General features: G+C 50.1%; 2 protein-coding genes across 6 annotated transcripts in view; both read right to left on the bottom strand.

The window, feature by feature from the left end:
* The window catches only part of TPCN1 (two pore segment channel 1), a 42,368-nt gene extending 29,409 nt beyond the window's left edge, over nucleotides 1-12,959 (bottom strand). For 2 of the 4 annotated variants that reach the window (XM_048323118.1, XM_048323121.1), the window contains exons 1-2: nucleotides 12,907-12,959; nucleotides 11,938-12,604 (exon numbers count right to left, since the gene is read on the bottom strand). In XM_048323118.1, the coding sequence (XP_048179075.1) occupies nucleotides 11,938-12,049 (112 nt within the window). In that variant the 5' untranslated portion in view covers nucleotides 12,050-12,604; nucleotides 12,907-12,959. The other 2 variants (XM_048323119.1, XM_048323122.1) reach the window with 2 other exon arrangements.
* An 856-nt stretch (nucleotides 12,960-13,815) lies between these two features.
* RITA1 (RBPJ interacting and tubulin associated 1) lies at nucleotides 13,816-17,312 on the bottom strand. 2 transcript variants are annotated; one of them, XR_007207464.1, is made up of 3 exons: nucleotides 17,084-17,312; nucleotides 16,196-16,875; nucleotides 13,816-15,556 (listed from the first exon to the last, which is right to left on the bottom strand). XR_007207464.1 is itself a non-coding variant. In XM_048323128.1 (2 exons), exons 1-2 carry the CDS (start codon nucleotides 17,302-17,304, stop codon nucleotides 16,341-16,343), a joined length of 756 nt encoding a protein of 251 aa, XP_048179085.1. In that variant the 5' UTR covers nucleotides 17,305-17,312; the 3' UTR covers nucleotides 13,816-16,340. The 2 variants fall into 2 exon arrangements, 1 of the variants encoding a protein (XP_048179085.1); XM_048323128.1 differs by having other exon boundaries at nucleotides 13,816-16,875.
* Between the last annotated feature and the right edge of the window lie 60 nt (nucleotides 17,313-17,372).

The raw sequence follows: 17,372 nt of genomic DNA, 5'->3' as shown, positions 1-17,372 counted from the left end.
AAGTAGATGCCTACCCTTCCCCAACACAAGCTGTGCAGTCATCTTCAGTCCCAAAGCCAAGATTTCAGTCAAGTATTGGAGTTGTCCCAGCACCAGTGATGGCATTTTCCCTTCCAAGGGCTCACGTGCCATGTAGCTTCACCTCCAGAGGATTAGTCTTCTCTCCCTCCTCCAAGAAGGCTGATAAGAAACTGCTCCTTCCAAGCACTGAGGCATGAACACACATGCGCTTGTCTCTTCAAGGCCAGGCTCACCTACCCGGGAGAAAAAAAAGCTGGAAGCTGCCTGGAAAGCACAGCTGGTCTGGCACTTGGCCACACATCTCAGAGGTGAGAGAGACAGACAGGGAAATCACTGCCTTTGCTGCCTGATTGCCAGTTCAGCGCCGTGCCAACGGGAGCATCGCAGGACTGATCTTTGCGGCCCAAAAGTCTTAGTGCCTGTCCTGTTTCAGGGGACGTTGTGGGAAGGAATAGAACAGCCATGGGGAAGTCTAAACAATTTGCTGTCAGTTTGTTGCCTAGGAAAAAAGGGCATCTCCAACAGAGAGCAGTGCCAAGCCCTTCTGCTGCAAGAGAAATAATCTACTTCGGAATATTTCAAGCCAGCGTAACTGAGTCATGCTCTTCCTTAGAGACAGTGGCACAGCAGAAACATATGCAAAGGCCTGGGGCTCTTTGTCTTACTGTATTCTCACAGCACTCACTTGCCGTGAAGATCAACAAATAAAGTCACTTCAGCTTCCTATTAACACAGGAAAGTTTTAAAAAAAAATATGAACGTTGCCACTTCCTGTTAGTGGCAAAAGGCAACTTGAGCTGACCGTCCTCGCCTTGACTCGAGGATCAAGCGAGTTCCTACAGCATCAACACGAGCTCACATCATGCCTTCATCACCACAGGGAGCTGAATCCTCGTGAAGGAGGAGCAGATGTCCCTCAGCATGGTAAGTCACATTTTATATATCATTGCCTCTTCTCAGTCGTGCCGCCGAGTTTCTTATATGGAAGACAGCTTAAGCCCAGCATTCTTTAATTAGGGGACCACTGTATCATCGCTAACATCTGCACTGCACACATGTAAAACCCCTGGTGCACAAGCTGAACACGATGCCAGAAGAGCTAAAGCATGGTAGGAAATAGTTTAGTCCCAGCAGAAGCCCTGGCCCATCTAGCACTTGCTCTGAGTGAGGCAGAGCCAATTAACCCTTTGCTCTGCAGCTTGGGAGAAGAGCCATGATGATTCACTTGGATATTCACTTCCTGCACCACCCTGCTGGGGACAGAGACATTCGTAAGGAAGAATAAAAAAAAAAAAAAAAAATTAAAGACTTCCAGGAAAATAAGGACGAGGATAATTTTACCCATCTACAGCAGCCAAGCTTGGCTGGTTGGAGATCCTCATCTGTGCAGTTCACTGCCTCCTCTCCCCAGGACACCTGCTCTCCTCTGATCTCATCCCTGAGTCACTATGGGCTTTTTTCCTCTTGAAATATTATGTGGCAAGTTTTGGCCAGGAACTATTTGATCCTGGGACAACTTTCACTCCTGAATACATAGCAGCAAGAGGCAGAGGGGCAGATCCCTCCTTTTTGGGATGTTTGGGATCCATAATTAGGTTAGTAAGACTTCAGTGGCTGAAGATGAACTGACAGGTGCAAACCACCCCCTGTCTAAGCCCTGCTCCACAAAGCTGCTTCCTGACAGATGTGGGATTAAATCCCCCTGCATCTGAGTCCATGAAATACCGCAGGGAGAGCTGGAACCAGACACTCCTTCAATATCTAACTGTGTAACACAGGAGTTCCTGCTTCTTAACAGAGCTGCAAAGTCAAATCCAAAGCATTTTTATTCAGTAAAAGTCCCATAAAAGGAAAGGCTGCATCAGGAAGCTAGAACGAAGAATCTCACTTGTGTCAAGCCAAATTGCTGCCAGTTTCATACCCTTTATTTCTTACCTTAACAAATGAACCACACCACCACAAAAAGGAGAAGCCAAAGCCGCAACAGAAGGATCACCTACAACTCATATTATCCATCCTTTCAGCAGCCAAAATGCTCCATAATCTCATCAGTCCGATCGTATCACAGCAACAAAGGCTTTACACACACTGAGATAAAATTATACCATAACTGGAATTAAATATCTGAGTCATTGAGGGGCTCTATGGAACAACTAATGAATAGAAAAAACAAGTGGAAACAGTTAAGTTTTTGCTGAACCAAACCAAAAAGGAAAAATAAAAGAGACAGCTCTGCCTAAGGCAGAGAGAGAGGCCAGACGTGAAATACACACACACACATTTCTAATTCATAATTTTTGAGGAAGTAACAGAAAGAGACAGTATAAGACACCCTCAGCTATAGCATTTCTTTAACATATCCTGTTACATGAAGGAATTTCCTCTTTTTGTTCCAAAAAGGGAAACCAGTGCCTCCTGCTTTTAACACATTAAAGATCTGCTTTGGCTTTGGTAACAGCACAATGTCAGCAGTTCAAGAGCACGTTCCTCATTTCAATTCTCCAAAGCAGAGCCTTTGGATTTCCCTGATGCAGTTTGGAAAGATGTTTGATTAAGCTGCAATCTGGCCTTTTTAACGGGAGCAGTGTGCTGCCAGGACTGACTGCCAGCTCCAGCCACCAGCAGCTCTCCAGGGAAGTCACAAAGTTAGCAGTGGGAAGCAGAGAGGAAGCGCTTCCCTTATGGGAGAAATCTGGATTAATCTGGGTAACAAACCTCCAGCATTGCCAAAGCAGGACTAGAATGAAGAAGGCAGTAATAAGCTATGTGCCTTACTGACCCTTTTTCCCTGAAGAGAGAGGGATAGCAGGATAACGACATAAATTTAGAAGTTAAATAACAAACTCTCAACATCTTACCATGACAGGCTGAGACCAGTTAAAGTTATTTGTTGTGGTGCAGCAATAATAAGGAGGTAATTGAGTTTTGTCGTGTTAGAACACGACTCCAACACACTGATTCCTTTGAAATACAACACTGCTGCATCTCCTCTGCCTCGTCCTTCAGCCAGGAAAGAGAAGCTGCCAACTTCAGGGGAAGACACATGTAAAGGAGCAGGGAAAACCCCAGCCTCAAGTGCTGTGGAACTGTTCTCCATTAGGAAAAAAGGCTTCTGCACATTTGGTGGAAACCACTGCTGGCAGGAACTGGAGGTTGTTTACTGGCTGGAGAGGAAGGAAGGAGTTAAACCATTAACGTGACAACTGCAAAACAGCTGATTTTCCCTCAACTGGTCCTTACTTCAAGTCCTACAGCCCTCACACAGAACCACATCTTCAGAAAATGGACAACTTTGACTTCAAAAGTCTTACAAACACACAAAATTGTCCTTTGAATCCAGATTTTAGAAGAACTACTGCTGGTTTCCCATTATTTTGCCTGGAAATCTGGGCTGGCTGTCCTGCAATCTCTTGCCTGGTGCAAAACACCTTCTGGGGCTGGAAGAAAGTCACTCTTCACGGCAGTGTACAGGCTGCCTCAGCTGCAGCCTTAGAAATCAAAAGTCATCTGCTAATTTTTAAATGTCAACCTTTAGAATCAGCTGTTTAATCTCTATTTACTGTGGGAATAGAAGAATAGGTCATACAATGACTGTGTCATCTGGCTTTTCAGCAAATATAGAATACATTCAGTATTTCTTGAGCTTCCCTTTAGCACTATTGGAGTGTTAAACCTGGAACTTCTGACAAGCTGGAATCATTTAATATGTTTTTTTTATTTCTCAAGTCCTTTAGAGCACCTTTAACTCTGCTGACCACATTCCTAGACATGATTTTCCACTCCCAGTTGCTATTCCTTCATTTGATATATATTTATCTACAGATCTGTAAGTCTTTTGCGTTAGCCAGCCCAGGCATGCCAGTACTGTGACTTTTTGCTGCCTCTCCAACAGCTCTAAAGCTTCCATTAACATTTTTGTTTTCTATGCATTTGTGCTGCCTCAAAGTATAGAAAATTTACAACGTTTAAGTCTTCTCCTTTGCAACCACTAGAGATAAGGTCTGGCCACCAGCCTTGTATTTGAAAGGAAGGGGCTTTGACTTGGTCATTTCACCCCGCTGACCCAAATGTCAAAATTTTCCTCAGTGCTCCCACTTGCAGGATTGATCACTCAGCCTTAATTCTACAGGCATTTCTTCATTCGGTTAATGAAGAGCAGGAACATATTTGTGCATTCTAGGGAAATTCACTTTGCTTTTGCGCCATAAACTTTCCCAAATCCATGGGGGATAGTGAAAGTGTTCTCTGCAGAACAGTTATAGTTGGAATAAAACACAGGCATTCCCAGGTGGCAATACAGACACACACCTGTTATGGAGGAAACAAAAGTGTAGCTGAGATGTCCAGCCCCACAGAATCAGGGGGTTTAACACGGCTGTGCAGAGAGATACATCCCAAATTTTCTTCCCCCACACATAAGCAAGAAAAGAGAAGCCTTTTGTTCCAAGCAGACCTCACCAGATTGTGATTGTAAAAGCAGCGCTGGATGCTCCAAACCCCCACAGCATGATTCAAACCACAGCAATCCCCTCTTGTCATCCTAAGGATCTTTCAGCAAGCCCACGGTGCTGCCATGGATCAGCCTTTCCCGCCTCCCTGTCTCCCGGATGGAGCACAGGTGCAGGAGCTTCCTGCGGAACTGCTCACCGCGAGCAGATGGACAAAACCCTAACGCTGCTCCTACAGCTCCCCATAAAGCAAGCAGCCATGTGAAAACCAGGCTGCTTCTCCACATGCAAAAAGCAATTACGTTGAAAACACACGAAGAGCCCTGCGAGGTCCAGATCAAAAGCCAGAGACATGGGAGGCAAGAGAAAAGACCGATCAAATTCACTGCACTTTTCCCAGCTTAAGGATCAGAAATGGAGCGTTCTGGCTCATAAATTCTACTTCCAGCAAATTCAAGCCTAAATCCCCTGAAGGCAATAAGGAAAAGGCAATCAACAACAACTCTAACCACTTCACAGATGCTCCTGTTTAGTTTATACAGCACTTCTTACAGCATTCAAATGGGTAAAATGGGATTTCAACGCAGGGGGGCTGACGGCAGCAGGCAGGATTCCTCGGTGAAGATACCAAGGGCAAAGGAAGTTCTGAGAAGCATCATATTGGTTATGATGAGTGAACTCAGCGTGCTCAGCCTTTGCTCATTTTAATCTGCCAGTATGCAGGCTTGGCTAAACTGAACATCCTGCATCTACAGTGCCTTAAAAATCCACAGGAACCACAAATGAGGGGGGAAACGAACAAACTGATGCGTTCCCTGGGAAGCCATGAAAAAACTAATCACTATTTGTTTCCAACTGTTGTTCCGCTTCCTGAGCCAAATGTTTCCAAGTCAGCTGTGGTGGCTGAGGAGTGACCGGTTAGAGCTGGAAAGTTGTCGATTTAAAATTGCAGCTCGAACACTTTCAAACTCCTTAACATCTTTTGTAATTCCAGGACCACCTGTTCAAAAAACCAGGGCCCTCTGATGACATGACACGTGCCCTCAGCCCACATTTTCCAATGAAAGCAATCAGCTCAGGGAGGAAACACTTAAGACTACCCTGTTCTTCTGCTTTCACCCCAAAAAGATGGGAGTTGTGCTGGAGAAGAGACACACAAAGGGCATGGGCTCCCTCCCTCAAAGCATCAAGGTCATCACTCCCATCTTCAGGAAGGGAGTGAGGAGCTTCCAGACTCCTTGTCCCACTCTGCAGCATCCCTCCTGATTTACAGTGCAAGATGATCTCCATCTCCAGTGCTCCAGGAGATGACAAAGGAGAAAGAACCATTTGACTCCAGGATAATGGAACACTAACCCAAGTCTTCTCCACCTTGTAGACGCAGTTACCAACTCAGATTTGAACAGCATGGGGCATTCAAGACAAAAATCACTGGGAATTTTTTTTTTCACTGCGTGAAAGAGTCAACAGTGCAGAGATTCTGTTTGACAGAGCATCCTACTGTGAGACACACAATGTGTGCATTGTGCAAACCGCTCTCCTGCAGAGCTCAGAAAACAAGGAAGGCTTGGAAAAAATACCCACAATAACTGCAGCCCTTGATACCTCCTGGTACTTTACTGTGCTTGTGGTTCTTCCTCTACAGGCACCATGTTCACAGAGCCATGGTGAGAATGTCTCCACACAAATGCTTTTCAGTTTTGGACAATACAGTGCTGCTTCTCCTGAAAGAAAGGTACCGACTCTACCCAAGTATTTAAGCACAGCCCTGCCTTAAAACCTGAATTCTCAGGACAAGTGAGACTCCAGAGGATAGTTCAGAGCAGAAACACATTTTTCACTATTTCTAACATCATAGCAAAAGATCCCCAACATCTTCTAAAAGGCAGCATTTCCCTCCTTCCTCCGAGCTTACAGAACCCATCACCCAGGGAAACGAATTGTACTGAAGGAGAAAACAATAATCTCCTTATGTTTTGGGTGTTCGTTTCCCTTTCCAAGATTTTCACCCCTCGCTCCTCTCGGAGGCAGTTTTGCTTCGCTTTGCTTGCTTAAAACATTCATTATAAGTCATCTAGGCCAGGAAAGGATTAGAGGAGCCCTGGCAGAAGTTGCAGAATGCAAGGCTGTTAGGTCAGAGAAATGAGACTTTCAGAGGCATAAACAGCAATCCACCACAAAACCACCACTCATGCTTTGGAAACTATTCCTCTCTCTATAAATTTTAAGCAGGTGCATATTAAGAAAAATGAATCATGTACAGGAATGCAAAACAGCATCTCTTCATAAAAAAGAATGAAGCCTACCTGTCCACTCCCACACCAGTGTAATCAGCATTTCCAGGTGAGATTGGCATTAATGACTTACCCCAGGTGCAAGGAGGAGCTGCTCCAGCAGCAGAACCAGACTGCTTCCCAAAATGAGATCCCAGTCTTGTGCTCTGGCCATGCTTCACCTCTAAAGGCAGCAGCAGAAGCACTGCTGCTGGAACTAATTAAAGGCAAATTGGTAGAACTAGGGGCCATGACGTGAGAAAATATCCTGCATAGCATCCAAGAAAGCCACCAGATAATCCAAAAGGCTGTTTAAGAGCCTGGCTGTCAGAAATCTTGGAATCTGCCAGGTCCATTGCAAGCAGTTGCTTGTTCCCTCATCCCCTTCATTTCTTCACCTTAATTAGCTACAGCATTTCATACCCAGTGCCTCAGTCCAAACAGCCACCTCGGAAATCCTTACTTCCACACAAGGATCAAAACCTACAGATCCTGAAGGATTTATTAAATCTACCAAGTGGCTGACATTTGAAATGCCTCTTTTCCTCCAAAGGTAGCAAAGCCAGAATGCTTCCACAGCAGTTCAAGTGGTTCCACAAGAAGCACAGGTCCTAAGAGTTTGTGTGGTTGCAGCATTTTCCCAAAGATCAGGTGTTTATTCTCTGCTTCCCCAGCCGTTTGGGAATTGTTTTACACCTGGAAATCTCCCCCATGGCAGGAGGATGGAACAGGATGAGTTTTAAGGCCCCTCCAACACAAACCATTCAGGGATTCTCTGAGATGATTCCATGACCAGATGGGCTGAAGCTGTGGAGTACATGGACAGAATTAATTCTCTCACTGCCAATACAAACGTGTTCTGGAACCAAATCCAACACAGAAGAGATTTCTGTCACTTCAGGTTGCACATTGGTTAACAAATACATCAAAATCCAGGTGATTCACATGCCTCAAAAGAACATTAACTGCCCCAAATCCCAAGCCAGTTCCATATGCAGGTATCTAACTGGGGCTTAGTAAAGGATTTAAAAAAAAAAAAAAAAGACAAGTTAGGTGTCTACAACATCCATTAATGCTGTAATTAGATTCTGTGTTCAGAATCACCACGAGTCTCCACCAGCCAGTTACAAAAGGAACAGCTTTGCTGAAAGCCCCATCCCACATTCCGTCAGGGAACTGTCCCAATCAAGGGCAGAGGGCCCCTTCCAGCCCTCTGGGAAGCCCAGCACACCCCACACACTGTTCTACAGGCACAACCAGCAGTCTCTGGGCTTCCCCTACCCACATTCCTCACCAAGCATGCCTGTAGCAGCCCCTCCAACCTCACCAACAGAGAAATCTCATTTTCTTCACACTCTTTGAGCCACCTGCTCCTTCCCAGCAGTGCCAGGCACAGGGGAACATTATGTGTGTACATAATTCACCTTTCCAAAAGGCCAGGCTGGCTCTGGTTTTCCTGACAATTCACCTCTCAGGCAGCAGAAAGTGAGATTGCAAAGGCACCTCACTCAAAGTCATAACTTCCCATTTTCCAGCAATCCTTCTAGAAAACATCACTCTTGGTTGTTGCAGTTGCTCCCCCACCTCCCTAATAATTAGTTTTTACCTCAATAGCAGATGCAGCTGCTTTCTTGTAAAAGCCCAGAGTTGAAAGATGACTTCTTTTCCCTTGCCATCACCCATTGTGTAGGAAAACAGACAATATCCCATTGTTCCCTGTACAACACTCCGAGCTGTACTTTCTGCTCTGAACACACTGAAACTCTACTTGAGGCTGCAGCAATTTCCATGCAGGAGGCAAAGGAGAGTCTTGTATCTGATCTAATACAGGATAAATCAATGTGCACTCATTTACTGTTTATAGCTCCCATCAGCTCAAGGAGAGGCACTGTCCTAGAGTTTCAAGGCTATCCACACTACCTTTGTAGATGGAAAACAGACACTGCACTCGGGAGATATTTTGAGAACTCCATTCAAACATTTCCCAGGAGTTCAGGAGGGATGGGAAATCACTAAACCCTGGCAGGTTCTCATCACTGTCAGTGCAGGATTTTGGGAAAGGCCATGCCAGGTTCACATCTCCCTTCTTGCCTCCTACAGAAATTCAGTTTCCTGTTAGTCACTCCCCTCAGGCAGCTGCTGGGGAGCTTAACTGGAGTTTGCATGGAGATGCTCAGATAAGATGTGCTAGGGAAGGGCAGCGTCACATTCATTACTGTGGATTCAGGTGATTCAATAGCTTCTCCCTGGCTTCTTCAGCTGCTGCAGCTAGAATGAAAAATTATCGAGCCCCTACACAGCGCAGTCAGAAAACCGTCAGCACCACAGGAACCACATTTTTCTGGATGTGGTCTGAATTCTTGTCAACTTTGCAGGATTCTGTGGGGGCTGCACATGGGAGCTCCCTGTATCCCAGCACAAGCCAAGCAAGGCAGAGTTTAGTATTCCTCCCCATGCAAGTATTTTCTCTCGTTAAATGCTTAAGAGCTGGAGGATTTGGGAGATTAATTTTTGCAGCTGGACATTTTCTTTAAGAATGTAATTTTCCACACAATTTTCTCCTTTAGCTTTCTTTTATTCTAACCCCAAGACACCCCCTTACCCAGGAGAGGACTCTCCTGCAAGGTTTGGAAAGGAATTCACTCCTGCACTTCAGTCCTTTCTTTTTACATCTGCTACAGGATTGCTTTCAGAAAACCCTGTTTCTACTTATTTCAACCCAGAAACTTGTCTCCAGTTCCAGGCAATCAATGCTAAGAATCCAAAACTAAAAATTCATTTATCCAAAGACCTGATTGGAACAAAGCCACACCATGGATAGTTTTTTTTTAAATTTAAAAGCACAAGAAGTTCCTTAAAAAAACATGAGAGCTGATACACTGAGCCACACAGCACTTAGTGACATGGTTGTGACAGGCTGGAGAACGGACTAAAATTTAGAGGAGTTTGTGCACACAGAAACACAAAGCAAGAGTGAGACTTCATTATTACCAACCTCGAACATGTGACTGAACAAGGGGTAGCTACAGCTACTTTGTCTTTCCCTCAGTGCCACCTGGAAGAGGATGGTGGGTCCTTCACTGCAAACAGTCCCAGCCTGTTCTGGGGACACACTTCAGCAAAAGTTTTGTGTTTAACCTGCCATTGAATCCCTTGGAGTTGATGATGGTCAGGCGCAGTAACAAGGGAGCTGTTCCTCCAAATTCTGGCTGAATATTCAATTATGAGAGTTTAGGCAAAGGGAAGACAAAGCCAGAAGGAAACAGCCTCCTGACATTCCCTGTCCCCGTGTCCTCATCATCACCCTGGCAGGCTCTTTCTCCCCTGACAAGGACTTCTCACACACTCTTTTTGCCTGGAAAAGAAAAGCTTCTGACTGCAAATGTGACATCACACAGTTCTGCTAATGCCATTTCAGTCCTCAGCAGCCAAGCGGAGGCAGAGCAGAGGGGACATACTTGATTCCTCACAGCCTCCACGAGATACAACAAATTTCACAGCAGATTTTCTGTGCAGGCGAAGACCACACGTCCTGGTTTTTAAACAAGCTTACTTTTGCCAGTGCTGGTGTCCGCATGCTCTCTCCCTGATTTAAGCTTCCCGCTTCCCAGAGATAAACGTGCCTTTCAAGTTGTTGATGCCAGCCTACCCCTCCTAATCCTTCATCTCACCCTGACTTCAGAAGGCTCTGTATCATTCCCTATCTCTTCCACAGCATAAGCTTTATATTTCTGCAGCAAATCCAACTTTAACAGTGATTAAAACATACGGCAAAATAAGAGACATTTCATTTGAAGGATCCCAGGAAATGAGTTCCCAAAAATCACACAGCAATCTTTTAAGAAGCACAAAATTGGTCCCTAAACAACTTCCCTGTATTTCAATGTGAAAATTTTATTTATTAATACATTCATTCTCATGCCTGTGCTTTAACACAGTCATGCTGGCTTCAAGCAATTGTTAAGCCTCACCCAACTTCTTCTTTGAAGGGATGGGAGGCGGGGGAATGAAAGAGGGAAGAGTGATTAAAATTAGTCACAAGGAATCCTATAAATACACCCGTGGACCGAGGAAGAAATCTCTCTTCTATTTAACTTAAAAATAGAGAGCTAAACTTTAAAAGACAAACAGATGGGATGAAGCAAGGATAAAAGAGAGCTTAGAGAAAGTCAACTGGGCAATTTAGTCAGGGACCTGCATTGTGGGGTGGCAGAGGAGGAGGAGGGAGGAAGAATCTTGATTATCTGAAACTAATTCCTGACTTGGGAAGTCAAGAAGGAGAAAATTAAGGGAACCCATCTTATTGCAAGAGGAATCTAATCTCAGAGGCAGTATGGCACAGAGGCCTAATGTGGAAAAAAAGGGATGCCTGGCCAGGAAATGATGCATTTGTTCCAAATGTGCAACCTGTGGCAGCAAGGGCTGGAACAGGATCACAAGACCTGAGTGTGCCTGCACCTGCAATGTCAACTGGAAGTCACAGGGATGTGCTGGACAAAACTGCTCAGGTACATCCAGAAAGGTGTAACACCAACCAGAAACTAACTGAACACGCTCAGACACGTCTGCTGGCCACATCCAACCTGCTGCAGGGTGAGGGCTTTAATGAAGACACACACTGAGGAGACATCCAAGCTTCTGAGCTATGGTGGCTGTTGTTTTCCCCCTCCCAGTGCTCACAGGCTGGCTATGCCCCACTAAACAGCTGGGGCCAACATGAATATGTTGTCTAAAAATACTCCAGGTTCTTTGACACGAACACAATAAAAATGTGGAAGGGATTTATCAACACTTCCCTTCTCGCAAAAATCAGAACGTAAACTAGAAACGGGCAAAACAAAAGTCACAAAGGGCAGATGTTTATGGTGCTAGGAGAATGCCACATGAGATAACTGCAGTGGGACAGTGCCAAGGGAAGGAGACACTCTGGGACAACGTGCAGGAAAGGGCTTAATGTCACAGGTTACTACAGGGAAACCCCAAAATTGTGTGTTAGAAACAACACGGGTAAGACCCGTCTAGCGCCCGCGGTGTCACAGGAAGCTGTGAGCAACAAGCAGCACAACAAGCAACTTCCTGACCTGGTTTTATCAGGCAGCCCCGGGACACTGAGCGACGGCTCTGGGAGTTTCACCGGGAAGAGCAGCCACCCCAAAGAGACAAACACCGGGCGGGGAATGACAAAGTGCTCTTACTTTCGTTAGGCAGCTCCTCCCGCTCCAGGTCATCCAGAGGGGCTGAGGTGCTGCTCCCGCTGTCGTCCAGGGTGAGGATGAGGGGAACGTCATCGTCCATGCTCACAGCCATGCCGTCCCTTCTGAGGCTCCTGCTGACGGAGCTTTAAACAACGCTTTTTGCAGTTCCACTTGGGAAACGCTTGTGTCAGAACCTCTGCCTGGAAAGTCGTCCCCCGGGGCTGTCTGCTGGACACACGGACACAACAGTGCGCGCACCCATCTCCGGACACCAGAGCTCCAGAAAGGACCGAGTTACTTGCTTCCCAAAAGCAGCGCAGGGTACCGGACTCGATGGATTTATGCCAAAGCTCAATTCACAAAGCGAGGCCGGGGCTGCCTATCCCAGCCGGCGCACGGCTCGCAGGACAGCAGGGACGCAGGAGAAACTGATCCTTGGCAAGCTCCTGACCCCTCGGCACCAGGAGCAGCGGCCGTGACGCATCCCGGGCCAGCATGGCGCTAAGTGTCCCCGTCACACATGGCTCTGTCCCCCGCCGTGCCCAAGCGCCTGGACCGCAGCTGGGGAGGCGAACGCGGGAGCACCGGAGGCCGCCTGGAGTCCGCACACATGAAGCTCCCGGAGGCGTTTTCTTAACTGCGCGATGCCACAAGGTCACGGATTTCTCTAAAAGGTGATGGAAAAGAAAAATGAAGCAGGCCCAGGACAGCGCCACGGGGACAATCCACAGCCAGTGTCCCTGTCCAGAGAGAGGGACACCGGCATAGTGCTGTCACCGCGCTGGGGAGGCGAGGCCCGGCCCGGCCCGGCCCGGCCCGGCGCCCCCTTCCCCCGCCCCTGGGTGAACCTACTCCTCACCAGCCCCCCGTGCCCGCGGCCCCCGGGCTCTCCAAACCCTCCCGGGACAGCCTAGCTTGGCCCGTCCCGGGACCCTCCGCGCCCCCCGGCCCGCCCCGGCCCCGCCGAACCGGCGCCCGCAGCGACGCGGCTCCTCCTCGCCCCGCCCCTCGCCTCCCATTGGCTGTCACAGCGCGGGCCCCGCCCCAAGAGGCGGTGCCTCCCCACGTCCGCCAATCCACGCGTCGTGCCCGCCCCCGCCCCCTGCGAGCAGCTCCGCGTTATTCCCGCCTCCCCTCCTCCGCTCACGCACTTCGCCTCGCCATTAGATAGAAGGGCTGTCCCTCAAGACAGACGGGGGTGCTGATTGGTCCGAGGCGGCGGGGGTGGGCCCCAGGGGAGGGGAGCACGAGTTGCCATTGGCTGCGCCGAGGCCCCGCCCCCGGGCCGGGGAGGAGCGGTCACCGGGCAACGGCGGGACGCGGGCGGGAGCGGCTGCGGACCCCTGAGGGGACCAGGCTCGGGACCCCAACCTGCTCCTGGGCTGGGACATCCCCTTTTCCCCGCTCCGGATGGAGACGTCCCTGTTCCCAGGCCCCGCTGGTTGTGGGAATGAGTCGGGCCCTGAGTGCAGTGCAGCCCAGCCCAGCCCCGAGCGCAGTAGGTGCCGTGAGGGGTATCCAGGAGCACTGGCTCTCATAAGGGTCCTGCAGGAGATTAAGCCTGTTAAGGTCAGGCTGCTGCCTCCGTCAAGTTATCACCTGGCTCCTGCCAGCTATGCTGGTTTTTGGAGTGCAGCTGCTCTGTCCCAATGCTCTGCTGATTTCAGTGGAAAGCAGCCCTGCAGCAACACAACTTCAACCCCCGAGTAAGCAACAAGTCAAGGAGTCAGGGTGGAGTCAAAGGTGGAGAATGAGATTTATGTCAGTGCTGAGCAGGCAGAAAAATGAGAGCAGCAGCAGGGAGGAGCCCCCGCTTGATTCAGGCCTCTGTATCAACTCTGGCCTGAGCTAAGCACCAGTGACACCAGACAGGCTGGATCTGGACGTAGGAAATAACATTTCCTCCACCTCATTTTATTCAGATTTAATCTGGTTTTTTTCCACGTGAGCACCAGTTCCAGCATTAACAGAGCAGCTTTTGCTCTCATGCTGGGCTGCACAGCTCTGGCAGAACAAGAGGACAGGGCAGCAGTGAAGCATCAATGTGAGTGAGAATCACAGAACAAAATGCAAACAACCCATCTATACTTAACCAACGTTGTCCTCATGTGTAAATAGCAAGGAAATGTCAGTTCTGACCTCCTGGAAACCCTTGGTGACAACCTGGGCCAGTGTGGGACAGAAAAGTGTGGCTCATGTGATGGGCTCTAGTTTCCTCCACTGATTCCTTGGAATCTGAGCACAGCAGTGGGGGTAAAGTGGCCAATCCTGGCCACACAGGCCACTGTCAACTTGATTTTCAGATAAAATCTCTCTTCATTTTAAGAGGCTTCATCTTTCAAGGACTCCAGCTCTCCCAAGATTGCGCTGTTTCAGTTTTCTGCTGCTTAGATTCCGGGGCAGTTCCCCCAGTTTGCTGACGACTCGCCCCACTGGATCGTGCTCATCCACCTACTGCCGGGGAACGGTGTTCCTGCTTCTGTGTCAATCCTCAACCCTCTTGTCTCCATCTAGTGTCCAAATCACATCCGGACTCTCTCCCAGCCCAGTGAGACCAGCAGTCTTCACAGCTTGCACGTCATTGTGCCCACATCCCAAACACAGCTCATCAGGCTTGGACTGACATCAGCATTCCCAACCCCTTCTCTGAGAAGGCCACCATTGTTTCATGTCCCTCCAGTTTTACCCCAGGTGGAGAAGAGCTGCTGGACTGCCTCAATGGGAAGCATAGGGAGAGATCTGAGAGCTTGGAACTAATCACAACGATCCTTACCCACCTTCTCAGGTTTTAATAACATCAGGTTATTCTTGCTTCCTATCAGCCAAAGAAATAAGCAGAAATTCCAGTCAGTGCAGGCTCCTGGCTGGCTCCAGCTCCACGTGCTGGAGTGGGTCAAGGCCTGATACTGCTGCTGCTGAAGGTGCAATAAAATAATTTCTGAGGGCAGAATGATGCTCTTAACCTGGCTTGGTGTGGCCTTGGGTGAATTTGAGTGTTTCCCTCGGCGTGTTTGAGTGTTACAGGAGTTACTAAACTCTCCCAGTAACCTCAGCAGCTCCTCATCGCAGCCTCCCTCCCCAGGGAGCAGTGACTGCAAACCCCAAGTCACCCACCCCACGTCCTTTATCTGCCTCCATACAGACAGAGCTGCTCTTTCCCACCTCAGGAAAGGAAGTGGAGGAGCTTTGGAGGTGCTCAGATCACTCAGCAGCATCCCACAGATCCCAGATTTGCCTTGGAGCATTTATTTGGTGACACCATGGCACTGCTGTGAGCACCTCACAACCCTCAGCACCAGCCACACAATTATGTATCTGCTCAGCACCTCCTCATCACCACGAGCTGCCAAAATCCCTGTGCAGATCCTTCTCTTGTCACAAACCCCATCCAGGCTGGGACCATCCCACTGCCAGCAGGACGCAGGGCAACGCTTTCCTCACCTCTGTGCTTGTCCTCCCTTGTCCTGCTTTGCCAGAGGAGTCCATAAGGTGTTGGTGATATGAAGCAAGGACAGCAGGGAGACACCAAGGCACATCCTGTGCCTAGAGGCAGAGGGAATGGTGCTCATTTCCTGGAGAAGGGAACCTTTTGGGGGGCCTCAGAGCAGCCTCTCAATACCTGCAAAGAGTACGCGACCATGAGGGTTGGGCCAAGTTTTGTGCTCAGGTGCAGAATGAGAGGACAGACACAAAAATCAAACTAAAAAGGCTCTGACTGGATACAGGGAGAATGTTCACCCTGAGGACAGTGGAGCAGTGGGAAGGGGATCAGCAAGGCTGTGCAGCCTCTGTTCCTAGGGGTTTCCACCACCTGACTGGACCTGCCTTGAGCAGGTCGGACCAGGGATCTCCTGTACTCCCACAGGCACAAGCACAGGCAGGATGGAGCAGGACTGCTCTCACCATATGTGGTCAGCAAAGGTCCTCACACCTCAACTGCCCTAGCTACTCACCTGGGACCCCACCCCAGCAACACCCCCTGTTCTGGGAGCTCCATGGAGCTCAGCCCTGCCTGTCCCCCTGGAGCTACGCTGTCCATGTACCCGTGCCTGGACTGCACTGTGGACACTCCTGTCTCCTGCTGCTCCAACCTCCCACTTGGATTTCCCAGACAGCAGGAACCTGCTGTGTTACCACACCTCCTCTGACAACCACTGGACATCAAGGGAAACAGCTGTTCCCACCAAGGCTATCCCACTCTGGTGCCGTGCAGTTGTGCCCTAAACAAGAAGGTCACTGCTCCCAGCACTGTGGTCACCTTTGGCTCCTGGCTTGTCTTCCAGCATGGAACAGCCCCATCCTTCATTTCCAGCCACGGAAAAGCCCAGGGTCCTTGTGGGCTTGGTCACAGGGAGGTCTCGGGTAGACTAAGGCTGTATGTACATCCAGAGGGTCATTTGGCATCACTTCCAGGGGGGTCTGGGTTTGCAGCCACTTGCTGCCTTGGCATTCCTGAGCACAGGTGATCCAGACACGCTGCTGGACCGACCCCTCATCGGAGGGCCCTGGGGGGCAGCAGGGGTTGTCGGAGTGCTCTGGTTTTTCCACCTTTCTGTGCCGGGGCTGGAAGACAGGCAAATCCTGTCCATGGGGGCGCTCAGCCGGATGACAGACTGGGAACGTCCTCTGCCAGGAGCCCCCCAGCCTTTGGAGCAAGCATCGCTGCTGGGATGCCTCCAGCCACACAACTTCTCCTTGTGGACAGGCTCAGATGTGGCCGGAGGCGCGGAGGCCGGTGGGTGGACGGCTCGCAGGGGAGGCCCCCTGCAGTGTGGGGAAAGGCCAGGCTGGTTTCGGGGGGCAGGCGGGGGGCTCCAGAGCAGCGTATGGAGCTTGGCTACATCTTCTTTCCTCATCCGTGGAGCTGCCCAGGCGGGACCCTGGGGCTTGGCACCAAACAGAGACTCGTCACAGAAGGACGGAGCGTGGCTTCGGGACCTTGGAGGGCGACAAGCGGAGAAACACGTGTTCGTTAGAGTGGGGGAAATCAGCAGGGGAGTGACCGAGAGCCGGCGGGGAAGCCGAGCCCGGGCTGGGGGAGTCGAGGGGCTCCGTAGGGCGCCCCGGGGACACCGACGCGTAGTGAGCCCCGAAACCCGGGGCAGCGGGGATCCGAGCCGAGGGAGCGTCCCGAGCCGCCGCTCACCTGCACTGACTCCCGGGCCGGGACGCGCCGGCAGCGGGAGCCGCCGGAGCCGCCCAGGGCGGCGGGAAGGCGGGAGGCGGCGGGCGGGCCCCCGCGGGGCGGCCGAACAGCGACTCATCCACGAAGGACGGCCGCACCCGGCGGCGGCCCCGGGGGCCACGCGGAGGGCGGCCGGCGGTCGCTGCGGAGCCACGGCCCAGGGCCGGACCCGCCGCCCGCATGGCCGCGGCCCCGGGGCGGGCGCGGGACGGGCCCGGCCCCTTCCGCCCCCTCACGTGGTTCCGCCGCC

The sequence above is a fragment of the Corvus hawaiiensis genome, chromosome 18 (assembly GCF_020740725.1).
Source record: "Corvus hawaiiensis isolate bCorHaw1 chromosome 18, bCorHaw1.pri.cur, whole genome shotgun sequence".
In the NCBI taxonomy this organism is placed as follows: Eukaryota; Metazoa; Chordata; class Aves; order Passeriformes; family Corvidae; genus Corvus; species Corvus hawaiiensis.
Note: the sequence above shows the minus strand (reverse complement) of the source record. Positions and strands in the feature narration are given on the sequence as shown.